General features: G+C 41.5%; 1 protein-coding gene across 2 annotated transcripts in view; it reads left to right on the top strand.

The window, feature by feature from the left end:
• JMY (junction mediating and regulatory protein, p53 cofactor) overlaps positions 1-14,632 on the top strand; it is a 131,782-nt gene that overhangs the window by 45,289 nt on the left and 71,861 nt on the right. For both annotated transcript variants that reach the window (XM_073344135.1, XM_073344133.1), the window contains exon 3: positions 7,396-7,546. In XM_073344135.1, coding sequence (XP_073200236.1) covers positions 7,396-7,546 — 151 coding nt within the window. The remainder of the gene's footprint in view (positions 1-7,395; positions 7,547-14,632) is intronic.

Raw genomic sequence — 14,632 nt, 5'->3', positions numbered from 1 at the left:
TTCAATATATAATGCAGACGTATTCCATGACCCACCCTCCGTCCCCTCTGCATCAGAGGCTTTCCCTGGACGTTTGTTGTGAGGGAACTGAGGGAAGTCAGTGTAGCACCACCTCAAAAAGCCAGGAGAGGGGCTCTAGGCATGAGGTGTGAGCACTGCCTCTGTATGGGTACTGCTAGACAAAAGTCTCCAGCTCTTGAGCACACACACACCTACCTGAAATACATGTCTGTATCACATCTTGAAGAACCACAGGCACAGTAAGTAACCCTTTCCTTCTCTCATTCTCCCCACCGTCTCCCTAGTGCTACAGCTTCTCTGGCGATGTCCAGGAGCTCCCAGATCAGTTGTGGGCTGCTTTGTTCTTTTCCCCCCATGTTAAAATAAAATCTTCCAATTGTCTCATTTAGAAGCTGTTAGCACCTCTATGGTTTGGTGTATGGACTTGAAATTGGGCAGGGAGTTGACCTGGTGTTAGAAATGTGCTTTTGCCTAAGTTATGAGCCTTTGAAAAATCTTGATTTACACCTGCTGAGTGAAGACTTAGTGTGACAGCCACATGCTGTAAGGAGCCTGCCTGCACTGAGTATGCTCCTGAAGAAGGTTGCAGGGGCTGCTCCCAGCAGAATGGAGAAGCATTTGCAGGGGAGACACTCTCTCTCCTATGCTCTCATTGCTCCCCTTGCTGTTGTCCAGGCAGCGTGGAGGAAGAGGAGGAAACATCTTGACTGGAAAGCAGAGGGGTGAGAAGTGTTGGTGGCAGAAGGAATGTGCAGACGTGAGATGGTGAGAAGTAGCAGAGGGTGTGTGTGACGTTCCCCTCTGGTGTTATCTGGACTGGTGATCTGCTAGGTCACTCCAATCCTTGACTCTGGGAGCCAGCCTTACCCTGCTCTGCTGTGAGACCCCCATTCCTGGGCTGTTCACGCACAGCCTCTGGCATGTAAGCTGCTCCCAGCTACTTGAAACCGAATGACACTAGCCAATATCTCCGGTCCCAGACATAACCCTAGGAACCTCCATCTTGCAGTGTCCAGTTATGCCTGCTGGACGCTGGAAGCTTATAGGAATTTGTCAATTTAACAAAGAAATTGATATGTACGAGGCTTGTTATCCTAAGGGGAGCCTCTGACATGCTTCAAACCAAATGCATTGCTTCTGGTAGAATAAACAAACAGATATATTGACTATAAAGATAGATTTTAAGTGATTATAAGTCAAAGCATAACAAGTTGGATTTGGTCAAATGAAATAAAAGCAAAACGCATTCTAAGCTGATCTTAACACTTTCAATGCCCTTACAAACTTAGATGCTTCTCACCACGGGCTGGCTGGTTGCCCTTCAGCCAGGCTCTCCTCTTTGATCAGTGCTTCAGTCGCTTGGTGGTGATGTCTGTAGATGGAGGTGGAAGAGAGAGGAAGAGCATGGCAAACGTCTATCCCTTTTATCATGTTCTTTCTTCCCTCTTGGCTCTGCCCCTTCCCCCCCTTCAGAGTCACGTGAGCATTACCTCATCGCAGTCGCAAACTGACCAAAGGAAGGAGGTTGACTCACTCGAGAGTCCAACAGATCCTTTTGTTGCTGCCTAGGCCAGGTCCTTTGTTCCTGTGAGGCTGGGCTGGGTTTGTCCCATACATGTCCTGATGAGGTGTGATCTGCCTCTCTGCTCTTGGAGAGTTTTTGCCTGGGCTTATTTTAAGCCATGAAGACACATTTTCAGCCTCATAAGTGTATACATGGAATTATAACCTATAACTTTACTACAACATTACTGTAACAACAATTACTATAAAATCACTAGAACAACAATGCTTAGTGCATCATGAGCCTTCCGAAGACACCCGACATGACAAACTTTACATTGGATACCACACAATCATTTTATAAGGATGAATATGGGTGTGTAGGGTGTTCCCATGAGGTACAGAATATCACACTGTGGTTGGCCAGGAACCATGGGATGGGGTCAACAGATAGGAAGAAGTGACTGAAACTGGTTTTGGGGCAGGGTAGGGGTGGGTGGGAAGGGCGGTTGTAAAAGAAGCAAGGAGGCAGGAGCTGGGTTGGAATAAATAGAAGAGCTGTTGGACAAAGACAGGCTATGGGGCACACGGGCTTAATGGTCTAACCACCAGAGTACACTCTTCAGAATCTGAAATGTTGCTGATGGAACCTTAATTTGGCCTGTGTGTGTGCGCATTATGATGATCTTTTATTGTATGATCTATTTCCCCATCCCTCCTCTCCCCTGCACCCCAAACCCTTGCCTTATTCAGTGCACAGGATGAGAACCAATCAGGGTTGTGTAGTGAATGAGACTGTCTGTAGGAATCCTGCTTCATTTGTTGCAGAAGTTGGAAGGTGTGTAGTGAATGAGATGGGATTGTAGGAAGAAAGGATGGTCTACTGATTAAGGAAATTAAGTGCCACCCTGAAGAATTAGATTCTATCCTTGCTTCTGCCACAGAGTTCCTGTGTGATGTTGGGTAAGTCACTTAAACCAAACTTTTCACAGACCGTCATTAATTGAGTTCCTCATTTCATGGGTGCCCAGTGTGAGACACGTGTGACCAGATTTGCAGAAGTCCTAAGCCCTTGCAACTGGAACTGGAGTCTTACGTGGCACTTTTCCTCAGTAGATCTCAAAGTACTTTACGAAGGAATTCGGCATCGTGGGGATACCACCACCTGTTCTCACAGGGATGTTGTGGAGATAAATTCATTAAGGTTTGTGAAACACTTGGTGAGAGCATGATAGAAATGCCCAGCAGGAAACTAACAATTTTGTATTCAGCACAGGGTTTGGATGGTATATGTTAAATAAGATTGGGGGGCATGCTTTGAATCAGTAGGATAAAAAGGAATATTGATTAACTGCACATTCACTGAATGAATCAGTTGCAAAAATAGTATATGATCATGTCACTAAAGACAGAGACTGCTGCATCATAATTCATAAACACAAGGGGACAGAATTAAGTTGCATGGACAGCGTTAATTCTGGCAGTTCCTAATCTATGGGCACTTGACTTTGCAAGTTTAACTTTCTTAATGTAGTGTTTTGAATATAATTTTATATACAGTTTTATGTTCTTTCTTCTTCATCTCCATTTCCAAGATAAACAGTCCTAATCTTCTCACTTTTCATGAGAGCTCTTTCATACCCTAATCATTCTCCCCTTTCTCTGATTCCCCTTCACTTAATTCCGCAACAACACGTTTTTGAGATGGTGACCACTACTGCATACAGAGTCCATATGATGGTGCAACATTTAATTATACAGTAGAGTTATAATATCTTCTGTGTGAGTCTACACTTCCATTTGTTCATCCTAATATCTTGTTAGCTGTATCAAGTCAGGAAAGGGATCTGAGCATTATTGTGGACTGTAGTGAAGATGTGGACTCTGTGTGCTTGTAAAAAAAAACCAACCAAACAAAACAACCCAAACAAATTTAGAGCTCCATAAGGTATGAGAAGTTAAAGGGAAAAATTTGATTTATTAATGTTCAGTTCCATCTTAGCATTCAAGAAGTTAAAGCGTAAAAGCCCAAGTTCGTTTCAAAGTTTAGATAACTTATTTAGACTGGATAGGGAGTGTGTAAATACATTTTTGGAAATATCTTTGGGAGTATAGTTATGTTACAGCTGGTTCTACAGGTTTTTAATAATAGTCTTTGGAGGGAGGATGGAGCTGAAATACAGTCTCACTTGCTGATATATCAACCAAGCCAATGTCAGGTCTGAATGGTGTTCTGGTTGCAGGAATGCACTGAAGTAGCTTTGATAACTTTTGGTCCAAAACACCCCCTACATATTAAACTATATATTTTTTTCTTCAGTATACTGCCGTGTATCATAGATATACTCTGCTCCCTCAACTTGCTTTCATTCTTTCGTATTACCTTAACAGCTGTTGGCACATCTTATTTATCCTTTTCTACCCTCTAGTCCTGGGTAACTCGTGGTAATGCTGGTGGAGGGAAGATGAGCAGGACAGCAAATTCCCACTTCAGGCAGTAGTGTGGCCTGGCCAGAGTCTATTTCCTGTCACAATTTTGCCCTTATTGCATTGACTGGTTGTGCAAAGAAGCTGGAAAAGTTCAAAAACCAAGGGAAGGGAGGGGGAAGATTCCTAGCTGAGGGAGATGTATATAGTATGAGATTTCAGGAAAAAGCCACGGTTGCAGGTCCCATTTCTGAAATCATGGTGCCCATAGCACACCCACTTTCTCTTCCCTCCTCAGCACACCTTAAAAACAAAAACAAACTGTGAGGACTTTCCTGGGGAAGTAATGACATACTTTTCAGTGCAAGGGCCCTGTCTTCCTTGTTCAATCCCATCTGGCCCTAGGAGGGAATAGGAACCTGCTGTTACAGACTGACAATATCCTGAACAGACCTTATGGAATTAAATAAAGTTAAATAAAGTTAAATCTTATTGAATTAGAATTAATACCTTTTGGGGGTACTTTTGATCAAAAATGCAATTGTTTATGTGTTGTTGTGGCATTGTAGAAGATAGAAAATGCAGCTTTTTTTCCTCTGGTGTTGATTCTCACTTTGCAAGCATAGGAAAGAAGAAATAAGGTGGGGAAGGAAAAAGGGGCGTGTGTGTGTGTGTGTGTGAGAGAGAGACACAGTCTCACATTCCTGGTGGTGGTCAGGATTTAGCTGAATCTGATAGAGGTGGCAATATCATCTGGGTCCCTCTTGGCCTGCTCTGGTCAGGACATCTCTTGGGATCAGGAAGACAAAGGCCCAGCGATGTTAATCCCAAGAGACAGCGGGAGGTAGTAGCATGATGGTGAAGCTCATTTCTTCACCTTCTTTCAGTCAGCATTTGTCCCCCTTTGCTGCTGCTCTGCCAATTTCCCTTTTTCTTTTTGATGACCACAAAAGAGAGCAATGGGCATAGTAGTTCATTCTAGCATTATTTTGTCTACCAGTAGGCCTGATTTCCAACACATCAATTATGGTTTATTGACTCTCACTTTTTGTATTTGCCAGGCATGATCTTAATACAGTCCTTGAGTTATGTCAATAGGCCTTTTTGTTTGGAATAATTCAGTCTCACTTTTGCACCTTTTCCGATCAACATTTTTTGTTGATAGGTTATTGTGACATTTTATACACTTTATTTCACTTTTCACTCTTGAGCTCACAATTAGGATAAATTTGTAGGGTAATTATTTCAGTTCCACTCTACTGATACATTAGGCTGTCAGAGGCAGCAAGCTGTTTGGTGACTCACTTGAAAAAATTGATTGAGCCAGGAAGCATAGGTTCTCAATAAGTTGCAACTTCCTTAAAAGGGAAAGACACCATCAATCAAATCTGTCACTCCAGAGTGTTAACATTCAGTAATAAGTGCCTTGCTGACTTGTTTCTTCTCTGGGATTAATTCTCCAACTTTTAGAATAAAATGTTAATCTCAGACCCCTTCCAGAAAAATCAGGTTTAATGTAAAATGCCTTTTTAATATGAAAAGAGGCTATGCGAAATTGGCATGATATTACTCCATATATTCTGCTCCCAGGGTATATTCAGAATTGATGTGCAAAATTTGTTTTGCTTTTTACTCCTCATAGCACTTCAGAGCCAGAATGTTTGAGGAAGAGTAAATGTATTCCATTCTTGTACATGAACAGAATTGTTTACAAGCCCACTGAGTGCAATGGCAGCAATATAAAGGCAAACTTGTGTAAATAAAGACTTTATTTGTCCTGTAGAAACTCATAGATTCATAGATACTAAGGTCCGAAGGGACCATTATGATCATCTAGTCTGACCTCCTGCACAACGCAGGCCACAGAATCTCACCCACCCACTCATGTGAAAAACCTCACCTATGTCTGAGCTATTGAAGTCCTCAAATTGTGGTTTAAAGACTTCAAGGAGCAGAGAATCCTCCAGCAAGTTATCCATGCCCCATGCTACAGAGGAAGGCGAAAAACCTCTAGGGCCTCTTCCAATCTGCCCTGGAGGAAAATTCCTTCTTGACCCCAAATATGGCGATCAGCTAAACCCTGAGCATATGGGCAAGATTAACCAGCCAGATACTACAGAAAATTCTTTCCTGGGTAACTCAGATCCCACCCCATCTAACATCCCATCACAGGCCATTAGGCCTATTTACCATGAATATTTAAAGATCAGTTAATTACCAAAACCATGTTATCCCATCATACCATCTCCTCCATAAACTTATCAAGTTTAATCTTAAAGCCAGATAGATCTTTTGCCCCCACAGCTTCCCTTGGAAGGCTATTCCAAAACTTCACTCCTCTGACGGTTAGAAACCTTTGTCTAATTTCAAGTCTAAACTTCCTGGTGGCCAGTTTATATCCATTTGTTCTTGTGTCCACATTGGTACTGAGCTTAAATAATTCCTCTTCCTCTCTGATATTTATCTCTCTGATATATTTATAGAGAGCAATCATATCTCCTCTCAACCTTCTTTTAGTTAGGCTAAACAAGCCAAGCTCCTTGAGTCTCCTTTCATAAGACAAGTTTTCCATTCCTCGGATCATCCTAGTAGCCCTTCTCTGTACCTGTTCCAGTTTGAACTTGCTACTGGTGGAAGAGTCAGCTAGGGAGGAAGAATAGTTAATGTATAGAGTACTGGACTGCGAAATTGGATTTAATTTCTGGCTTGGCCAAAGACTTTGGGAGCTTGGCAAGTCAATTAACCTATTCTTTGTGTCAGGCATAAGGGGGGAATTGAACCCACATCCTAGAGTACTTTAATCAGTGAGCTAAAGGTTATAAGCTAGGCCTCCTCCCCCTCAAAACCCCTCCTTCAAAGCATTTTTTAAAATAGTTCTCCTTGGCTTTTGTCAAAATACAAAAAATCTAAACAAAATTGTCTTGAAATGGGTTGAAACAGAATGTTTTGTTTCAACATTTACTAAAATGTCTTTTTTTTCCTTTTCTTCCTTTTTCTTTTTCTTTTGGTTTGGTAGACACTTTTGTGAACTCTACACACATTTTCTAACCGTTCAGGATCAACGGAAGCTGCAATTTTTGACAAATAAGTAATTTGCTGAAAAATTGTGCCTAGTTCTACCTCAGAGTACAACTTGCATTGACTTCAGACTGCAAACCTTCATTGGTTGAAGCATTTAAGCTATTTTGACTTGTCGAAGGTGGCTTTGGTTGCAACGTAGTATGGGCTATTCGTTTACTAATTTGTTGTTTTGAGTTTCTGTTCTCACAGTAAGAATGTTAGTGAGGCCCTAGACTTGTTCTTTTTCAGCATAAATGAGCATTTAAAGTTTTTTTTTTCCCCATTTAAAAAAAAATCATTTCTATTCACCCAGGTTGACTGCAACTAGCTGCCATTGACAGAATTTAATTTGTTGATGTTAATGATGGACTGATTTATTTTCAGATCTCCATAGAGAATGATTACCTAGGTCCCAGGAGAATTGAGAGCCTACAAAAAGAAGATGCAGATTGGCAGCGGAAAGCCCACATGGCTGTCCTTTCTATTCAGGATCTTACTGTTAAGTACTTCGAAATAACAGCCAAAGCACAGAAAGGTAACCATTTTCCACTGTCTTATTTTTTTCACATAAAGGTTATTTGAAATCGAAGTTGAATTTTAATAGTTCACTTTTCCCCCCTCTTTTAAAAAAAGTATCTGAGAAACTACAGGCCTCTTAGTTTGACCCTAGTTATATGCAAGGTCTTGGAACAAATTTTGAAAGAGAAAGTAGTTAAAGGCATAGATGTTAATGGTAATTGGGATAAAATGCAACATGGTTTTACAAAAGGTAGATTGTGCAAGACCAACCTGCTCTCCTTCTTTTAGAAGATAACTGATTTTTTAGACAATAGCAATGAAGTAGTTCTAATCTACCTGGATTTCACTAAGGCATTTGATAAGGTTCCACATGGGAAATTTTTTATTATATTGGAGTAGTTGGGGATTAGTATGAAAATTGAAAGGTGGATAAGAAACTGGTTAAAGGGAGACTACAATGGGCCATACTGAAAGGTGAATTGTCAGGCTGGAGGGAGGTTACTAGTGGAGTACCTCAGGGATCAGTCTTAGGACCAATCTTATTTAACATTTTTATTATGGTACTTGGCACAGAAAGTGGAAATGTGCTAATAAAATGTGCAGATGACACAAGTGGGGAGGTATTGCCAATATAGAGGAGGACTGGAATATCATACAAGAAGATCTGGATTCCCTTATAAACTGGAGTAATAGAAATGGGATAAAATTTAATAGAGCGAAGTGCAAGGTCATGCATGTAGGGACTAACAAGAAGCATTTTTGCTATAAGCTGGGTATGTATCAGTTGGGACTGACAGAGGAGGAGAAAGATCTGGGTGTATTGGTTGATCACAGGATGACTATGACCCGCCAATGTGATGCAGCTGTGGAAAAGGCTAATGCAGTCCTAGGATGCATCAGGCGAGGCATTTTCAGTAGAGACAGGGAAATGTTAGTACCACTGTGCAAGGTACTGGTGTGACCTCATCTGGAATACTGTGTGAAATTCTGGTTTAAGAAAGATGAATTCAAACTGGAACAGGTGCAGAGAAGGGCTCCAAGATTATCCCAGTAATGGAAAAACCTACCTTATGAGAGGAGACTCAAAGAGGTGGGCTTGTTTAGCTTAACCGAAAGAAGGCTGTGGGGAGATATGATTGCTCTTTATAAATACATCAGAGGGATAAATACCAGGGTATTTATTTCCAGGGTGGAAAAGGAGTTTTTTAAGTTAAGCACCAATGCAGACACAAGAACAAATGGATATAAACTGGCCATCAACAAATTTAGGCTTGAAATTGGATGAATATTTCTAACAATCAGAGGAGTGAAGTTCTGGAACAGCCTTCCAAACAGAGCAATGGGGGCAAAAAACCTAACTGACTTCAAGACTGCGCTTGATAAGTTTGTGGAGGGATGTTATGATGAGACTGCCCTCAATGGCATGTAGCTGATCTGTGACTGATAGCAACGTCACCAACGGCCAGTAATGGGACAGTAGATGGAGAGGGCTCTGAGTTACTACAGGCAAATCTTTCCCAGGTTTCTGGCTTGTAGGTGTTGTCGACATGCTCTGGGTCTAACTAATTACCATATTTGGGGTCTAATTCACTGGGTTAGATTGGCAGAGACCCTGGGGGGTTTTCATCTTCTTCCGCAGCATGGGGCATGGGTCACTTGCAGGTTTAAACTAGAATAAATGGTGGATTCTCTGTAACTTGAAGTCTTTTTAAATCATGATTGAGGATTCAGTAACTCAGCCAGAGGTTATGGGTCTATTAAAGGGTAGGTGAGGTTCTTTGGACTGCAACGTGCAGGAGGTCAGACTAGAATTGATGATCACAATGGTCCCTTCTGACCTTAAAGTCTGTGATGTTGTGCTTTTCTTTCCCTTAGAGGAAACTAGAGCTTTTTTTCCCCCCGCTTTCATCCTGTTTCTGCCTGTCCATCTCTCTCTTTAATCAGTCCTCCTTCTTGAACAACCACAATAGCAAACAAAAATGCCCCCTCAATGCAATCGTGTTTGTGCTCCTGCACAGCAGCACTTTTTGTGATTAGGCAACCCCCATGCAGACGAGAATTCCTGCAGGATATTCTTCTTTTTCAGGCAGGTGGCAACCATAATATCAATTTTGTCTCACTCTTTCATCTGACTCAGCTTTTCTTGTTCCTTTCTCTCATCAGTTAGACCTTACAGAACTGTAAGAATCTTGTAAACCTATGTTATCTTGCTACACTACTGAGAGGATACTTTACCCAGGTTCATCTGCAAAAGGTATCTGCTGGTTGGAAGTCTGGCAACTAAGGCCTTTTCTATATTAGAAAATGCACCAGTTTAACTAAATCAATTTAAAAGTTACTCTAGTTAAACCCTAAAGTAGACATGCTTAAATTGGTCTGACTCTTCCTTGTATTGATTTAGCTTAAGTCAGTATCTTACCAGTGCAAGCTACACTGATTTAAGCAAGGGTTAAACTTGTTTAACTACAGTGAATTTTTAAAGACCTCATTTAGTTAAATAAGTGCACTGTGTAGTATACACAAGACTTTAAGTCAGAAAGCATGTTAACTGATAAAGAAAAATGTTTTCCTGTGACTTACTTGCCATCAACGAAGGTGAAGTAGTTAGAATGGTCCCTTGAAAAAATGTGTTAATTACTTAACGTTAAACAATCTGTTCCACCTTGTATTTAGTTGTGACATTCTGAATAGGTTTCCCAGACCTGAAGAAGAGCTCTGTGTAAGCTCAAAAGCTTGTCTCTCTCACCAACAGAAGGTGGTCCAATAAAAGATGTTACCTCACCCACCTTGTCTCCAATATCCTGGGACTGACATTGCTACAGCACTGCATCCATCCATCCCTCTGTTGTCTCTTGGCTTATATTTAGATTGTCAGGTCTTTTGGGCAGCTCTTTTTGTTCATATTTGTACAGTGCCTGCCACAATGGGGCCCTCATCTATGATTAGGGCTCCTAGGCTCTATGGTAATTCTAAGAATAATAAAAATAAGGACAGATTTTGTTACTGAGTGAGGAAGCAAGGTGTGAGTAACCATGTTACTAGCTTACCACTCAACAGCTATCCCTTATTGAGGGTACCACTGCTTTAAACACCTGGGCCCGGTTTTAGGCCTAAATTTCTTTGAGGATCTGGGGCCTGGAGACTGATTGCTTCATCTGTGAAATCCTGAATTTCAGCCAGTTTTGCTTAGCAGAAGTGTTCAAGTAATGTCATGTAATTGCCCTGCATAGTTTAAATCAGTGAATGGTTTTCTGTCTCAGCCCAAGTAGTGGTTGATGCTCAAAATAAATGAGTCCTAATCTTGATCAGGCAAGGGACTTTTGCTATCCTGGAAGGTTCCTGAAGAAGTTCTGTTTCATCTGGTTATGACCAGGTCTTCCTGTACTCTGTATGGTTAACTTGAACCTAATTCTGTAGCAAGGAGCCTGGATTTTCCAACAGCTTCAAATTTTAAAATAAAATATTTTTGTTACGTTAAATACACAGTCTACAATATTCACTATGGTGTTCAATTTAATATTAAAGTGTAATTTTGTTGCCCCATAATTCTTAATTTTCTTAGTGTTGCAGATTTGTATTGAACACACAACTGCACTGTAGAAGTTAAGGGTAGCTGGAGGCTTTGGTAGGTAGAAAATGACATTTGGGATTCTTAGCAGTTGGGAACATATGGGAGGAGTTTAGAATTTTAGGCTAAACACATCAGCTGGATATTTCTGTTAAATCAGGGGCCTCAACCTGGAGGTCATAAATAAATATTGGGGAGTCGCAGTTATGTTGCCCCTCACTTATTGCTATTTGGGGGCAGATGGTGGTTCCTTCTGGAGATAGTTTGTACCATTGTGCTAAAATGATTAGTAGTGAAATAATATCGGCATTTAGATTGCCATTATAAGGGCTCAAAGATAACACTCAATAGGTAGGTTTCAGAGTAACAGCCGTGTTAGTCTGTATTCGCAAAAAGAAAAGGAGTACTTGTGGCACCTTAGAGACTAACCAATTTATTTGAGCATAAGCTTTCGTGAGCTACAGCTCACTTCATCGGATGCATTCAGTGGAAAATACAGTGGGGAGATTTATATACATAGAGAACATGAAACAATGAGTGTTAACATACCTTAAGTGATCACTCTCTTTACAGTGTGTATGTTAACACTCATTGTTTCATGTTCTCTATGTATATAAATCTCCCCACTGTATTTTCCACTGAATGCATCCGATGAAGTGAGCTGTAGCTCACGAAAGCTTATGCTCAAATAAATTGGTTAGTCTCTAAGGTGCCACAAGTACTCCTTTTCTTTTTACTCAATAGGTAAATGTGGAAGCTTACATTTATTTTAAAGATATTATTCAGGCTGTTTGCAGACTTGGGTCTCTATCATTCATTTGGAAAGTTTTCTTTACAACCAGTAAAGCTAAAATGTAGGGCCCTGGAAGTATCATAGAATCATAGCCCTGGTCTGCACTGGTGGTGGTGTGTGTGTGTGTGGGGGGGGGGGTCGATCTCAGTTACACAACTTCAGCTATGTGAATAACAGAGCTGAAGTCGATGTGCTTAGATCGACTTACTGTGGTGTCTTCACTGTGGTGAGTCTGCTGCTGCTCCCCTGTCGACTCCACCTGCGCCTCTCGCAGAGCTGGAATCGATGGGAGAGCGCTTGGGGGTCGATTTGTCGCGTTTAGACTAGATGCGATAAATCGATCCCCGCTGATTCGATCGCTGCCCACCAATTCAGCTGGGAGTGTAGACATACCCTTAGATATGTAGGATTGGAAGGGACCTTGTAGGTCATCTAGTCCGGTCCCCTGCACTGAATCAGGACAGAGAATTATTTAGATCAGAGGTTTCTAGACTTTTCTTATTTTATACCCACTTCCAGATCAACCAGCTGCTTGCGTACCCCCAGTGATGCTGTGAATATAAGAAAGGTGACCATTTGTATCACTGTTGTTACCACTGTTACACAATTTCCATAAATTTGGTACAAAGTATGGCATATAAGGCATCAATGGAAAAGTTATGATTTGCTAAGTATGATTATCTTCTTTATATGCATGTCATCTTTGTATCTGAAGTTATAAATTTTGGCTATGTACTTGTATCTTAAACATGTATTGTATTCGTGGGTGACTTTCCCAGATAGCTGTCTTGCCCTAATGTAAACCTATGTCAGAGGTTATCAAACTGCCACTTGCGAGCTGCATGTGGCTCTTTCTACAGTTAAAATGCGGCCGCCCCTCCTCCCCCTTTCTCTTCGTACCAGACTGGGGCAGGGAGCTCAGGGTTTCAGCCCCATGAGAGATGCCTTCCCGGGGTTGGGTCTTCAGCAGGAGTGGGGCAGAAGCCCCGAGCCCCAGCAGGCACCTCCCATGTGTCTGAAGCCCTAAGGCACTCCCCCCACCCTTGTCCCACCACAGGGCTGAAGCCCCAAGACCCCTGCCACAGGACAGAAGCCCCGAGCCCCAGCAGGTGCGCTTGGTTCTCAAACTTTTGAAGATTATTGTGTGTGGCTCGGAGGGTCAGTAAGTTTGGCCACCCCTGGGCTATGTATTGATGGCCCATTAAGATCACTCCACTCTCTCATATGGCCCATTGAAGAAACTCATCCCGCTCAGCAGGTCTTCTTGTGGATGCCTCAGACAGTGAGGAGCCAATGGCCACCCCTTGTGATTCAGCAAAACATATACGGACATGTGATATGTTCATGTGACCCCGGACTCATTCTTGGGCTAGTAACTTTCCATACACAGGCTGTGGGCTTTCTTTGGGACAGTAAATTTCCATGCACATGGCAAAGAATAGAAAAGACACATGAGACAACTCCATTTTGCTTCTTTCCTGCTCTAATTCTCTGTGCTGTGGATTTACAACTAAAAGGAGCATCTTGAACTATGGACTGAGGATCTTCCAATCTTTTGGAAGTTACCAGAGACTTTTGCAAGCCAGCAGTCTATTCCATCACTGCTACAAACCTGATATAAGGATTTTCTAATAATTTTTGTATGTATATGATCTGTTAACCATTTATAACTCTCTTCTTTTATTAATATATCTTCGATTAGTTTACTAAGGATTGGCTGACAGCATGATATTTTAGTAAGATCTGAAATACATATTGACCTGTCAATAAGTGTCTGATCCTTTGGGATTAATAAGAACCTCACATATGGTGAAATGGGTTTTCAGTAATTTCTCAATATATTAGACTTTGGCTGTCTGGATGGAAGCCAAGGGCTGGAATGCCTAAAGGGGACTGTGTATTGGCTTCTGGTTAACCAGTGTGGTACTTCGGAAGCTGTTTTATTACCAGCTTGGTGAATCTAATTATAGAATATACCACCAGCTTTGGGGATTGCCTGCTCTATTTCTTGCAGTCTTCCCTGAGTGTGGCATTCTCAGTGTGGTCCATCCCAGGTACCCTGTCGTACACACTTGCAGATCTACCAGCTGCCCATGTCCCCTACCCTTCTCCGCACTGATAGTGTGTGTTTTCTTCTTAACACTACCTGTTTTTAGCCATTTGTCCATATTTCACTGTTACGTAGAGATATAGTTATAGTGCGAAGTAGGCAACTGAAAAAAAGCCCCTGACAAAGTTCTGAGCTCAGTTAGATTGGACAGTTTCTGGGCAACTGAACACAGGCTGTTTGATTATTGGAGGTGATGGCTCTTTACATCAGCATCTCTGTATATCTGTGTTCTCATTGTAAACTACCATATTTTATATAACAAATTCCCACAGAGTTTTAAAGCTTTGTCTGGTTAGCCTATTAGGAAAATGCAGTAAATAAAATAATAAATCCACCATTACGTAATTTCTCCCACATACCCCACAGAGATGTCTGAGGGAGGAGGTGTTCCAGGAGGTTTGCATATTCTTGTTGTTTATTTTAAAGCCTTAGATTCTCTGTCAGTGGGTGGCTTTTGTGGCTGGAGTATGATGATAAACCTGGAAACTTAACATGGCGAGTGCCTCAAACAAAGTAAACAGAAATTTGAAACAAACTAGGATTCTAAAATTTTACTAAATTTCAAACTGTCTGCAGTGGTCAGGAGCAGAAGTACATTGGAGACTGACAGTTCTGGGGAGATTATGTAGTT

This window comes from Lepidochelys kempii, chromosome 5 (genome assembly GCF_965140265.1).
Source record: "Lepidochelys kempii isolate rLepKem1 chromosome 5, rLepKem1.hap2, whole genome shotgun sequence".
Taxonomy (NCBI): domain Eukaryota; kingdom Metazoa; phylum Chordata; order Testudines; family Cheloniidae; genus Lepidochelys; species Lepidochelys kempii.
This window is presented reverse-complemented; position numbering and strand designations above follow the sequence as displayed.